This window comes from Bolinopsis microptera, chromosome 6 (assembly GCF_026151205.1).
Source record: "Bolinopsis microptera isolate Bmic1 chromosome 6, MBARI_Bmic_1.0, whole genome shotgun sequence".
NCBI lineage: Eukaryota > Metazoa > Ctenophora > Tentaculata > Lobata > Bolinopsidae > Bolinopsis > Bolinopsis microptera.
This window is the reverse complement of record NC_087077.1, coordinates 5,897,470-5,911,450: the sequence shown is the minus strand read 5'-3', so window position 1 is coordinate 5,911,450 and position 13,981 is coordinate 5,897,470. Positions and strand designations below refer to the sequence as shown.

The window sequence follows — 13,981 nt, the reverse complement described above, 5'->3', positions numbered from 1 at the left end:
CGCACTAGCACGCGCTGCCTTTACTTCACTACTGCACTGTATATTATTTCAGTAACTACCTTACAAGACTTTTTTGTGGCGGACCAATTTGCGACGACCGAAATTTTGGCGGTCTGATTATATGGCGAAATTGAACAAAAACCGTCACATTTCGGACGTCACAGAAAATAAGGGTATTTTTCATCATTTTTTGTGACAGTAAGCAGTAAGGAAATTTCTGAAATGCGGTAAAATCATATTCAAACTTAGTCTGTATTAAGACTGTAAGACTTTCATGTTAGCACATACATGTATTTTAATGCAAATTTAAACTGTATTGCTTGACATTCAATTCGTCATTGGTGTGGTGATAATTTGTCCCAAGATGCCAGAATTTATTTATTTATTTTACTTGATATTACTTTTTAGAAACAAAATAAAGCAGTGAAGGCACAGTCATTGAAATAAGCTAAAAGATAATGCGACGGATTCTATTACGACGACCGAAATTTTGACGGTCCGAAAATATGGCGAAATTTTCGGAAAACCGCCACATTTCGTACGTTATAAATATGTCTTGTAAGGTACACCGCACTAGCACGCACTGCCTTTACTTCACTACTGCACTGTATATTATTTCAGTAACTACACGGTGCTAGCACGTGCTACCTTTACTTCACTGCTGCACTGTTCATTATTTCAGTAACTACACCGCGCTAGCACGTGCTACCTTTACTGCACTACTGCACTGTATATTATTTCAGTAACTACACCGCACTAGCACGCGCTAGCACGCGCTACCTTTACTTCATTGCTGCACTGTGTATTATTTCAGTAACTACACCGCGCTAGCATGCGCTACCTTTACTGCACTACTGCACTGTGTATTATTTCAGTAACTACACCGCGCTAGCACGCGCTGCCGTGGAGGGAGATGAGACTGCTTTAGACATGTTCGGAACTTGGAACAAAAGTGGGATGGGTAATTCCTTATTGTCTCAGGTAAACTGTCATTTTGACTTCTACTATAAGTACTACATAACATTATGTTATTCTAACGTTAATTTAAATATTTTTCAAATCTGATTTGAAAAGTTTCTAGCTCCATCGTCTGTACATTAATTTGTTAATTAATCGTTAATTAGGCAAGTTAATCAGTTAATTAATTAGTTAATTAAGAAAGTTAATGATTTAATTAATTGTTAATTAGAAAAATTAATATGTTAATAAATTGTTAACGTGGTAACTGTGTAGCCTGGTCAGATGTACGCGGCGGAGTCACTGAGTTGTTACATAGGGTCTGAGGACGGGGTCATCTTCCACATAGATGAGAAACTGGTGTTGAGAGAGTGTTCTAACGTGGAAACTATGATAAAAGCCATGTTGATATACGAGGCTAAGAACATCCTGGTGGTGGTAACTACGACCATGATGTTAATTCAATTTAGTTGTGCTGCTGATGGGTCACTCACTGAACTGATGAAGGTGAGTAGTATAATAGTATAGTAACCATGGTAACAGTGTAGTATATACTCTGATTTTAGCAACGTGACCTTCGTTATCTTTCGTAGTTCTTAAAAATATTGTTTACAAATCGGCATCACAATAAAATAAAATAAATCGAATAAATTGTAATAAATAGAATAAATTTTAATAATTCCTGAACTAGCAAATCGGCATCACAACGAATGATTCCCTGAACAATATCTCCCCTGACAGGTGAAGCTGAGTGGTAAGAGCTCTATCACGTGCGTAGTGTGGACAGGACCAGGTCTGATGGCTACAGTAGCTGGGGAGGATGTTGTCAGGCTGTGGGATCTGGATAAGGACAACAACTTCTCTCTGGGGGGAGCACTTGATCAGATCAACTGTCTCAGTTACAGTGCTAGCAAGAGAATATTAGCTGGTAAGTTGTATTTTTAAGTGTCCTAATACTTAAGATTATTGGCTGTCAGGGGGAACATGTTAGTTATACAAACGACAATTGCAAAACCACACAATTTATACTCAACTAAAACACTGTATTTACTGCCCACAGCGCTGTTTACTAATAACCTAACTATTACTAATTACATAATTACCTTACTCGGGATTATTACGACGGGTTTATTAACGACCGGTTAAAATATGGTTCGGGAAAAATATGGCGAAATTGCTCAAAACCCACCACATTTTCCCGGTCGCCATTTTACCGGTGTCCAACCTTTCAATTATAGATTCAAAAATTTTGTCTCAGATGTAAATTTCCTTATTAAAGATAAGCAAGTTTAGAAATTTTCGAATTGCTAAAACTTGTGAAACAAGTCGAATTATCAATAATTGTTGAAAGTAGACAGAAATAATGACTCGTGGTTAATCAAACTAGATGGAAAATAATTTTTAACATTTGAAGCGTAACAACCAGATCGATATTAAGATAAAGGGAGAGCTGTTTAGTCTTCCAATAAGTTGTAATCATCTTCGTTATCTTCATCTGGATCATCCCTTTCATCAGTTTTAATTAATTCAAGTTTTAATTTAACTGTTACTTTTACTTTGAGTCCTATTTCATTATGTAGAGATAGTCAATACCTAAGAAATTAAAAATTGGCCTATTTAAATCAAATTTGACAATAAGGATATATGACAAGAATTGGGCAAAAAGGTGAATTTTTTGCAATTTTAGCCAAATGAAGTCGAAAAACCTACAATATGACAAGTGTCCCAATAGTCTTCTTTAGTGAATATAAGACAACGATTAAAATATGAGCACCCATACCCCTTGGGAACCCTAAAAGCTGAGTAGGCGGGCTTATTAACGACCGGTGAAAATGTGGTTCGGGAAAAATATGGCGAAGTTACCCTAAACCCACCACTTTATCCCGGTCATAATAATCCCGAGTAAGGTAGTTCTAATCACTAAGTCACACAGGAGGACTAGTGAACGGTAAGATAGCAATGTGGCAGCACAGACCCGGTACATTTGCCCAGGAGCACTGGATAGTCCTGCCTACAATTGACCTGAGTGACAGTTTCATTCAGATACAGTGGAGTCCTGCTCACAGCTTGCTGGCTGCTAATAATATCAGTGATGTTGTGATACTTAACGAGCAGCCTATCAGCACTAGCATCAGTGTTCAGGTTACAGTGACATTTACTTTAGTTTTAAGTGGTTTATTCCTCACTAAATCTGGATGTCAAATTTAATATTTATTTGGGGTGAGAACTTGTTATTTTCATAATATTGTATCGTGACAAACGTGGAAACAGTAACCACAAAATCAGTAACCATAGTAACCATACTAACAATGGCAATTGTAACACACCTCCCTTTTGTGCAGAGCGCGGTAGTACAGATCAGTCCTTACCACGTGCAACTAGAGACACTAGATCCACCCAACATCCTCTCTATCCGCACTGATGTTCACATACGGGGCGTGTGTAACAGTGAGGACCACGTGGTATTGTGGAACAGCAAGAAGATTGTTGTGTATGAGATTAACGAGGAGAAGAACTTTGCTAGACTTGCTGGTTAGTTCCTGAGTTCCTGCCACTTTTCTGATATATCTATTACAAATTTGTACATGGGTCATGGTTACTTGATATTACAAATGCAGGAGAGGAAAATTGTACGATTTTGCAAACGCTGCAACTCTTAACCGACCCCTATATTAACTATTATTAACTGTTATCAGGCACGTTTGATATAGACTCACCCCTCACTGCAATCTACCAGCAGACCATCTTCACTGCTGAGACCACCACTATTACTGCTAGGAACTTCCAGGTTCATATATTATATCGTCTTAGCTTTCAATTTCTATATTAATCTAGAATCTGTTCGTATCGCACTGTAACACTGTTACACTAAAGAACTGGAACAGTGTTACACTAAAGAAATGTAACAATGCAATAAAGTAAAATTGTACCACTGTAACAATATAATATTGTAATACTATAACACTGTAGCACTGTAACACTGTAACACTGTAACACTGTAACACTGTAACACTGTAACACTGTAACATTATAATACTGTAACATTATAATACTGTAACATTATAATACTGTAACACTGTAACATTATAATACTGTAACACTGTGACATTCTAACAGGGTACGATAAAGCAGACAATGAACCTAGCAGAACAGGAGGGTATCCCCATCAGTATAGACATATGTGGACATTACCTGGTAGTTGCTACTGACAACGGCTTTGTGAAGGGTTGGGACATCTCTCGTAGGTACGTATAGTAGACTGTACTTATAGGTGCTATCTATCAATATCAATACTGCTACCATAAATACTTGAGGGTGGCACACAAATATTTAATTTAAATGTGGGTAAATAGAGTCCTCACTACAAATCTCAATACTTTCAGAGAATCCAGACAGTACATCTCCCCAAAGAACATATCGGAGAGTCTGCCCGATACCAGCTTAGTCACGGATGTAAAGGTGAACTGTAACGGGACCAAGATAGCAATACAACTCAAAAAGGTAAGAGGATTGGTTCCATGTTTAGCTGGGAGTCAGGGTTTTGTTGGGGAGAATCTTAGATTGTAGTGTGCTGAAATGCTATCACTTAGTAGTGTGCTGAAATGCTATCACTTAGTGGTGTACTGAAATGCTATCACTTTAATGGAATTGTTGGAATGTTGACTGGTAAAGTTTATGTTTACTCTATAATGGCTGTAGATATTAAAGTAACTAGGTAAACTAAAAGATACTTAAACTTGGTAAACTAAAAGATATGATGAATGTTGACTAAGTTCCGCTCTGCAGGTGAACGAAGAGCCTGATTCTAGGCTGTTAATCTGGTATGTAGAGCAAGATATCTTGTTGGGGTACGACTTTTCCGCGGGACAAACTATTCAGCCTATCAGCGACAACGGCAGCGCTGGTTAGTTCACATTTGTTAGCATTGAAAACTTTAAATAATTGTTGCTGCTAGTAGCATAGTTTCAATTTTGCATTCTGTGGTTATCTTCTCATATTTTATGGTATGTAGTTATGATAACATCCGAATTTTGAAAGGCTGTTTATTCTTCACCAATCACCATCAAGCGTAGTTTTTTAGTAAAAATGAAATAACTTTTGTTTAAAACAGACATGGACTACGAGGATCTCATTACCGGGTGTTTTGTAAATCCCGATGAGAAAACTGGTGAGACCATGGTGACGTCTTATATTCCGTTGTTGTGCCTGTTAATGTACCATGTAACATGTGATATTGTCGTATGTACTATATACATGGAACTCTGCCGTCGTCTGATAGAAAATTGTCGAACTTTTGCTGTGTCAGTGTAGTTGCCAGTTTTCTCCAGTTTATTTAGCTGATATACCTGGTGTAATTAATCTATCATCGGTTTAAAGACTCGGGGAATGTAAATGTTAACCATAACGGCTGTTAAAATTTATAACCTACCATATTACCTATTGTGTGACTATAGTAACCGTGTCGTTTTCACCTTCACTGTTCACATGACTGTTTGTTCAGGAGTGGAAGCAGCAGCAGTAGAGCAGAGCAACTCGGAGGACGTCTCCAGGCGGTACCCCAAGGAAGTGCTCTGGGACCCTCTAGACCCCCGGCTACTTGTGGTACAGGCTTCTCCTCTGTCAGTGGAGATTAATGAGAAAACTCACATCAAGAAACCCACCCCTTCTGGTAACATATTGTTTATTATATTTTAACCTATTTCTTGTCACGTCTCGTATAAAATATTAAATATCAAAGTTTTAGCACTGATTCTAACGATTTTAGAGCATTTTAAGATTAGTACCGATGTACCAAGAACTAACAACACAACATAATATGAAGTTATCATTGTTTCTAAATTCCCTTTCTATTCGCTGAACTCTCAGTGATAAAACGAAGGATAACACCATATATACTATAATATGTCACGTGACACTTTTGTAACAATAACAGGTGTGTTCCGGACCAAGTCCTCCGCGGAGAAGACGCCAGAGTTGGATGATAGGATTGTTTCCCTGTTCGCTACCTCCGATAACGGAGTGCTCCTTCATGACAGCTTTCCCATGGAGCCTGGCTTTTACAGTTAGTAACCCGGTTCCTTATAGTTTGGTAACCTGGTTAGTAACCTGGTTAGTAACCTGGTTAGTAACCTGGTTAGTAACCTGGTTAGTAACCTGGTTAGTAACCTGGTTAGTAACCTGGTTAGTAACCTGGTTAGTAATCTGGTTAGTAACCTGGTTAGTAACCTGGTTAGTAACCTGGTTAGTAACCTGGTTAGTAACCTGGTTAGTAACCTGGTTAGTAACCTGGCTAGTAACCTGGCTAGTAACCTGGCTAGTAACCGGCAATACCTGTAACCTTTTTAGTAAAATAATTTACTATTCAACTTGCGACATCACATAATAACGAGATAATTGAAATGTTGATTACGTTGCTAGGTTATCATAATAATATTTTTCAGAGTTGTTGGGTGTAAGCGTACCTTCGTTTTACTTTATATTGCAGGTGAGATGTTTCAAATTTCTAAGTTAATAGTTTGCTTAATCATCTGCAACATAAACACTAGCACTAGTCGTAAAATGATGTCCACATATTATATGTTTAACATTAATATGTTAAATGTTTATGTTGCGGATGATTACCTTCGAATATTACCCTCGATTGTTTCTTTCGATTTCTGCTGACCTTTCTTCGACTTTGTCCAACGTTCATAAAAATAGTTCTCAATAATGATATGCTTTTTCGTTCATCATGGTTATCTTCATAAAGCGGTACTGTCATGATATCATCAACCTCTCTCAACCCTTTTGCATGCATCTTCTCACGCTGCACGTGCAATGCACATTCCTTCTTTATGCAACATGTGGCATGATTCTCTTAGCTGCGCACGGTGCATATTTCTTAAGCTCCTCGATGTTAGTTTTCCAGACACACGTGTATTTATTTCACTGTTTTGATGTCTTGGCGCGTGTTTCACAGAAACTGCACGGGTCTTGGCGCGTGTTTCACAGAAACTGCACGGGTCTTGGCGCGTGTTTCACAGAAACTGCACGTGTCTTGGCGCGTGTTTCACAGAAACTGCACGGGTCTTGGCGCGTGTTTCACAGAAACTGCACGTGTCTTGGCGCGTGTTTCACAGAAACTGCACGTGTCTTGGCACGTGTTTCACAGAAACTGCACGTTCGCGCTGATTGCCAGCACCATAATCTTGTTACATTTGTTAACTTAGATTATTGAATGTTGTGTTGAATATTTCTCTATTAATGAATGTATGTATAGCCCGAAGATATACAGAAAGCAGATGGCACGGTCAGTACAGTGTCCAATGGGGAAACAACAGGGGAGGTGGGTTTAGATGATTAGATAATTACGTAATTACATTAGATACTTACATCAGATAATTACATTAGATACATCAGACAATTACATTAGATAATTACATTAGATAATTACATTAGATAATTACATTAGACAATTACATTAGATAATACGTTCCAATTTTTATTTTTATTCAAAAAACTTACATTTGTCCCACGTCATAGAAATGAAGTTCTTTTCGAGATATCAAAAGATCGTGTTTTAGATCTAAAAGCATTAATTGCTAAGATACGATAATTACATAATTACATAATTACATAATTACATAATTACATAATTACGATAAAATCACAATAAACTAACATTGTTAAACTGTGATGCCCTCAGACGCGGACAGAAGGGCTGAAGGAGAGAGTGTCTGCTGTTACGATGAGAAACTTTGTCGGACTTGAGAAGTCTAACCTTGAGGTATATTATTTCTCCTAGCTGCCAATCACTTATATTAATTTATCTCTCCTTCAGTGAGATCTAAATTTGTTTACAAACAGTTTTCCTTTAGTTTTAAAATTTTAGAATAATCCTGCATAAATTTAGCTGATACCTATAAATTAAGATAAATTTAATATCAATTCTAATAATAACTCCATTATTTGTTCTTGCAGGTGAGGCAGGCAATGTTGGATTTCGCTTATCATTTGACAATAGGAAACCTGGACGAAGCTTTTAAAGCCATCAAACTCATCAAAAGGTAATATTATGTCAATAAATAGCAAATAACAAAATATATTAAATAGTGTTCACTGAACTCATATAATAATTTAATCTGTAAACAATGTTCAATGAACACCCTTAACTTGTGACTTGACTGTCAACCACGTGACAGTCAACCACGTGACTGTCACAGTCAACCACGTGACTGTCAACCGCGTGACTGTCAACCACCTGACTGTCAAACACGTGACAGTCAACCACGTGACAGTCAACCACGTGACAGTCAACCACGTGACAGTCAACCACCGTGACTGTCAACCACGTGACTGTCAACCACCTGACTGTCAACCACCTGACTGTCAACCACCTGACTGTCAAACACGTGACAGTCAACCACGTGACAGTCAAACACGTGACAGTCAAACACGTGACAGTCAACCACGTGACAGTCAACCACGTGACAGTCAACCACGTGACAGTCAACCACGTGACAGTCAACCACGTGACAGTCAACCACGTGACAGTCAACCACGTGACAGTCAACCACGTGACAGTCAACCACGTGACAGTCAACCACGTGACTGTCAACCACCTGACTGATAACCACCCTCCAGTGAGACGGTGTGGGAGAACATGGCTAAGATGTGCGTGAAGACTAGAAGACTAGACGTAGCCGCACTTTGTCTGGGACACATGGGCCACGCCAGAGGAGCGCAAGCGCTACGTGACTGTGCGCACGAGACAGAACTTAATGCACGTGTCGCAATGCTGGCTATACAACTGGGAATGTTGGTAAGAGCTTTAAATAAGGTCCCCGGCCCCATTAAATAAGGTGGATACTGGCGGGGAGGTGTTTAATTGCTTAGTAGATATGTTAACGAGAGATCGATAATATGATATTACCTCATTCACTCGTTTTTCCCGCAATCAATTTTTTTCCCTGCTCTTGCCGAAGGCAAAAAGATCGTAGGGAATAAGTAATCGGGTTTGGATATATGAGGTGGCCCGATGGACCTGCGATGATGACAAAAGTCTGCTCCTTCGAAATATAGACCACTCCCCTATAATTAAGTGTATAGGAAGCGTCTGTTATGCTGCGCGCGACGCTAGCCATGTGTTAATTAATTACAGTGAAATTCCTCCTTCGCAAAGTTATTTTCCGCAATTTTCTGGATTCATTTATTGTTGATGCGCGGCGCTGCATTGGTCAAATAAATTGTCAATTTTTACCATGCACGAATCCCACTCATTTATAAAAAACATAGTATGTAAATATGGTGCACTTTTTTCCAGTCACATTTTTCACTCAAAAGAATTAATGGTACAAGTGCATGGTAGGGAAAATTGATCGTGCGTGGTTTAACCGCGGCGAAATTCTTGTTAAAATATGTAATGTACACAGTACAGGGTGAGTTGAAAATAATGTTTGGATTTTAAATGGCTCTAATTTCTGAGATAAAATAAAAAATCATTCCATTTTCGTACTTAGTGTAATGCTCAAGGGAATGGTTTTTTCGCTTAATATAGTAGTAATTAAAATAACCAACTTTACCAGGAAGAGGCAGAACAACTGTACACATCGTGTGGAAGATACGACCTGCTCAACAAACTGTACCAAGCAAACAACCAGTGGAGCAAAGCAATAGCAGTTGCGGAGAGACACGACAGGATCCACCTCCGCTCTACCTACTACAACTTTGCGCGTCACTGTGAACTCAGCGGCGATATCGGGGCTGCTATCAACGGGTTTATTATTGTTATCTTGATAACTTGGTTATCTTAGCGCGACCTGCTACAGAATACAGATTGATAACCCTGACTCTCTCTAAACTTCCAAAGCGCTAACCCTCATTCCTCACCCCAAATCTGTAACAAACCCCTGAAGAACTAACCAAATCTAGCCCCTGGATACAGAACGTCCTGGGACTTTCTTATCTAATAACTGGAAATCCCCCGGCTAACATTACAACAACTTGAATCTAACTACAAACTATTAATAAATACTAAGTAGCTCTAACTTAGACAGTTGTTAGAATCTAACTACTCCCCCCAGATACGAAAAAAGCGAGACACACAGGTTTGAAGTGCCGCGCATGCTGTTTGAAAACGTGCAGGAGCTTGAGGCGTACGTTATAAAGAGTAAAGATAAGAAGTTACTGGGATGGTGGGCACAGTATTTGGAGAGTAACGGGGAGATGGACTCTGCTCTCCAGTTCTACCAGGTTAGTAACTTAATTAGTTAATAATTAATTAAATAATTAACTAACTCTGCTCTTCAGTTTTATCAGGTTAGTAACTTAATTAGTTCATAACTAATTAACTAATTAAATAACTCTGCTCTCCAGTTTTATCAGGTTAGTAACTTAAATAGTTAATCAGGTTCATTAGTTTAATCAGGTTAATAACTCGATATTAATTGATAACTTATATTTTAATGCTTGTAATAATAATAATACATCAAACAAGTTAAACAATCAAAATAGGCGGGTAGACGAATCGTTTCATGGTATATAATAATCGTTTCTAATAATTGCCAAAATTCAAATTCATAACGTCAAATTTCCCGTAAAATTGTTCTGGCTATGGTGGAGATGTCGGCGTACATAACTTCAAGTTCTTACTTCAGTGATTGATGTTCACTAAATGTCACTAACCATCCTCTTGCACCGCCTTCTCTCCTGAAAATATGTTCACTTATTCACGAATTCGCTGACATAAATTTACTAAAAGAAGCAAATAAAATTAAATAAAGCAACAAGTTGTTCCTCACAATAATAATATTGAAAGTAAATTCTAACCTGGAAGTTGACTGACAGGTTCTGGTTTTTTAACGCCAGATAAAAGCCTAACAGCGGATATCCTCCTCACAGCGGAGCCCCATCCAGGTCCTACGTCCGCTCCTGGCACGAACTTTTCATAGTACTCCTGCGAGTCTTCTCCAAGCACCTGTGTTCAAATATTTACTTGGAAAATTTCGTAAAACTTATTGAACAATAGATTCTACTATGAAAAATGTCAAATTAAATAGAATAATAGGACATTTCAATCTTAAATTGCTGATATCTATCGAAAACTGATACTCATCAAAACACTGCATTTTTTCTGATAAGAGCACCAATGCAGTTAAGTAGTTGACAATTCCAAACTAACGTATGCCATGGATTCAGGAAGCTCCTCAATTATTTTAGCGGGAGACCCAGCCCACCTGGTGAATGGTGGCATGACTGTATCGTCCTTCACTATTGCTCCTTCATCAACTACCACACAGTCTTTAACTATACATCGCCTTCCTACAAGGTATTGGTAAAGCGGAGAATTTGAAGTGGAAAAAACCATTTTCATGAGAGTGAGCGTTGACAGAGCTCTCCAGAGGCACGTATTAGGTGCGGTAGAAAATCGAAATTATGCGGTACCGCACCCGACTATAAAGGTAAAATGTGCGGTAAGGTGCGGTAAATGTTTACCAATTATGCGGCAAATGTGCGACGATTTTTTCGAAATTTGTGCGGGAATTGTGCGGTTTTCTTTTGCATTTTCTGAAGGACTTTGGAAATTCTAAACGTATAACCGCCGCTCTTATCAAAAATAGGTCTGTTTATGTGTTACTGAGGGTGTAGTTCTTTACTAAGACCATGATTGAACCTATATTGAGATTCAATTATCTGAGAACAGTGACTTGATCTGGTAGAGATCAGGAGACAGTTATTTGAAGACGCCTCTTGATAGAGTCGATCAGATCCCATACGTGATCGCAAATATGTGACACGCTTGTTGGCATTGATCGTCAGTACTTGTAAACCATTCGATCCAAGATCCATTAAGCCCACTATATAAAGCCAACGCTACAACGAATAGAGCTCATTACCCGATAAAAGGGCTGCAAGTATGATCGAAGTACGGTAACGACGAGGGTTCCATAACGGTCTGGGTCACGGTCCCGAAAGGGCCTCGGTCACGTTCCCGAAAGGGCCTGGGTCATGGTCCCGAAAGGGCATGGGTCACGTGGTAACTGGGTCACGTGGCCTAGGTCACGGTCCCGACAGGGCCTGGGTCAGGGTCCCGAAAGGGCCTGGGTGACGTGGTAACTGGGTCACGTGGCCGAGGTATGAATTCCAAACGGGCCTGGGTCACGGTCCCGAAAGGGCCTGGGTAACGGTCCCGAAAGGGCCTGGGTCACGGTCCCGAAAGGGCCTGGGTCAGGGTCCCGAAAGGGCCTGGGTCACCGGTCACGTGGTAACTGGGTCACGTGGCCTAGGTATGAGTTTCAAAAGGGCCTGGGTCAGGGTCCCAAAAGGGCCTGAGTCACGGTCCTAAAAGGGCCTGAGTCACGGTCCTAAAAGGGCCCGACTTTTAACATGTTTTGGTTTTTACACTCGAAAATATTGACGCGAAAATTTCAAAATTATGCGAAATTACGTGGAAAATGCTAGATTATGCGGAAATATGCAGAAAATTACAAAGTGTGCGGAAAACAATAAATTATGCGGAAATGTGCGGAAAACGGTAAATTGTGCGATCCCGCACCCATCGCACCTAATATGTGCCTCTGGAGCTCTCAAACGCTCAAACGGTTCTATCTGAACTGATATCGTGTATTCCAGCAAACTAGTAATTAAAGTAGAGTGCTAGATTTCAGCAAACTACTCAAAGTAGAGTGCTAGATTGCAGCAAACTACTTAAAGTAGAGTGCTAGATTGCAGCAAACTAGTTAAAGTAGAGCGCTAGATTGCAGACTTCCACTATGAACATTGTATCTTTAGAGCATTCTCTGATACTCTGATAAAATTAAAAGCGGAAACTGACCGATGTAGCAGTTTTTGCCGAATCTGATGAAGTTTCCAACGGTAGCAGCATGTACCACGGTCCCTTCCCCCACAAGACAGCAGTCTCCTAGTTGTATCGGGAAGAATGCACACCCTGGGGGGTTGTGTGGTGAATCACAGTATCAACATTCTTATCATATTTTAGTTAAACATAGTTAGTTTTTAATTTTTGGAGAGTAGTTAGTTAAAATGAACTCAAATATTGATATTTTTTCTATATACAGGGTGTTTTAAGACTCTTGTCCAAGTTTGAAATTATAATTTTTCTATTTTATGTATTTAAACGAAATTAAATCGGCTGCAGGACAAGAAATAAAAGATAAAAACCTTTAATAAACTTTTTGAAGGGCGGTCTAATGACTACTCCTTCCTCTAGAGTACAGTATTTACCAAGCTTGATATTTGCTAAATCCCCACGTATCATGCAACCTGAAAACAAAAACCTTCAAACGCCAAGCACTGACTCTTGACAGGTTCAAAATCAATTCATTTCTAATTCCCGAAGTAATTCATTTACTAATTCGACTCATGTGAAACGAATAGAAATAATAAATTAGCAAGTTAGCAGTACACTACCAGCCTTGATGATAGTCTTCCCATTGATGACAATATTCTGAGATCCACAGAGAACACTCCGTCTTGATACTTTATTACCGCTCGCTTAGAAAATCGTAAGAAAGTCAACATCGAACAAACTATTACATTCAGCATCACAAACGATGATCGAAAAAGATGATGACGTGTCAAAAAATATGCTTCACCTCCCCACCAGAATCCACATGTATAATTGGTATAACATTCTACTCTTGAATTACCAGTGGTGATAAACTCTTGTTTATTGTAAGTGAAGATCTCCCGTTCCACTTCATAACTAGCCAGCATTTTCCCGGTAGTTGTGCGGTAGTTGTGCGGTAGTTGTGCGGTAGTTGTGCGGTAGTTGTGCGGTAGTTGTGCGGTAGTTGTGCGGTCTCAAGCGTTGGGAAATATTCTGGATCAGTGCGATGGGAGCGTCTTGTGAAAGGAGTTTATCGTTTAAAACAAAGTTGATTACTGGCAAGTTAAGCAATGAAAACCGTCCGCTTGGAGTTACTTCAGTACATTCAGTACATTCAGTAAGTGTTACTCCAGTCGCGTCGTGAACTCCCTTTTCCTCAATTAGTGTCCCGGAAAATGGTTAATTAGGTATTACAAA

General features: G+C 39.2%; 2 protein-coding genes across 6 annotated transcripts in view; one reads left to right on the top strand and one right to left on the bottom strand.

Moving 5' to 3' along the window:
• The window catches only part of LOC134816717 (intraflagellar transport protein 140 homolog), a 33,141-nt gene that overhangs the window by 7,180 nt on the left and 11,980 nt on the right, over positions 1-13,981 (top strand). The window contains exons 5-23 of one of the 5 annotated variants that reach the window (XM_063825684.1): positions 876-981; positions 1,243-1,464; positions 1,699-1,885; positions 2,891-3,099; positions 3,300-3,489; positions 3,654-3,745; positions 4,075-4,202; positions 4,341-4,458; positions 4,744-4,861; positions 5,069-5,125; positions 5,459-5,626; positions 5,891-6,019; positions 6,399-6,442; positions 7,217-7,282; positions 7,643-7,723; positions 7,918-8,003; positions 8,581-8,758; positions 9,522-9,712; positions 10,020-10,188. In XM_063825684.1, the coding sequence (XP_063681754.1) occupies positions 876-981; positions 1,243-1,464; positions 1,699-1,885; positions 2,891-3,099; positions 3,300-3,489; positions 3,654-3,745; positions 4,075-4,202; positions 4,341-4,458; positions 4,744-4,861; positions 5,069-5,125; positions 5,459-5,626; positions 5,891-6,019; positions 6,399-6,442; positions 7,217-7,282; positions 7,643-7,723; positions 7,918-8,003; positions 8,581-8,758; positions 9,522-9,712; positions 10,020-10,188 (2,539 nt within the window). Of the gene's footprint in view, positions 1-875; positions 982-1,233; positions 1,465-1,698; positions 1,886-2,890; positions 3,100-3,299; positions 3,490-3,653; positions 3,746-4,074; positions 4,203-4,340; positions 4,459-4,743; positions 4,862-5,068; positions 5,126-5,458; positions 5,627-5,890; positions 6,020-6,398; positions 6,443-7,216; positions 7,283-7,642; positions 7,724-7,917; positions 8,004-8,580; positions 8,759-9,521; positions 9,713-10,019; positions 10,189-13,981 lie in introns of all 5 variants that reach the window. The other 4 variants (XM_063825683.1, XM_063825686.1, XM_063825685.1 and 1 more) reach the window with 4 other exon arrangements.
• Positions 10,616-13,671, bottom strand: LOC134816794 (dynactin subunit 5-like). The gene is made up of 7 exons (XM_063825788.1): positions 13,605-13,671; positions 13,366-13,449; positions 13,117-13,218; positions 12,770-12,883; positions 11,117-11,256; positions 10,765-10,912; positions 10,616-10,644 (listed from the first exon to the last, which is right to left on the bottom strand). Exons 1-7 carry the CDS (start codon positions 13,669-13,671, stop codon positions 10,616-10,618), a joined length of 684 nt encoding a protein of 227 aa, XP_063681858.1.

What these genes read in the sequence shown, in the direction of transcription:
- LOC134816794 (XM_063825788.1), bottom strand. Translation starts at nt 13,671, where the DNA reads ATGCTGGCTAGTTATGAAGTGGAACGGGAGATCTTCACTTACAATAAA. An exon ending in GAAGACTATCATCAAGGCTG is followed by an intron (nt 13,219 to 13,365) that starts GTAGTGTACTGC and finishes TTTTGTTTTCAG; the next exon opens with GTTGCATGATACGTGGGGAT. An exon ending in TTCCTGAATCCATGGCATAC is followed by an intron (nt 10,913 to 11,116) that starts GTTAGTTTGGAA and finishes ATTTGAACACAG; the next exon opens with GTGCTTGGAGAAGACTCGCA.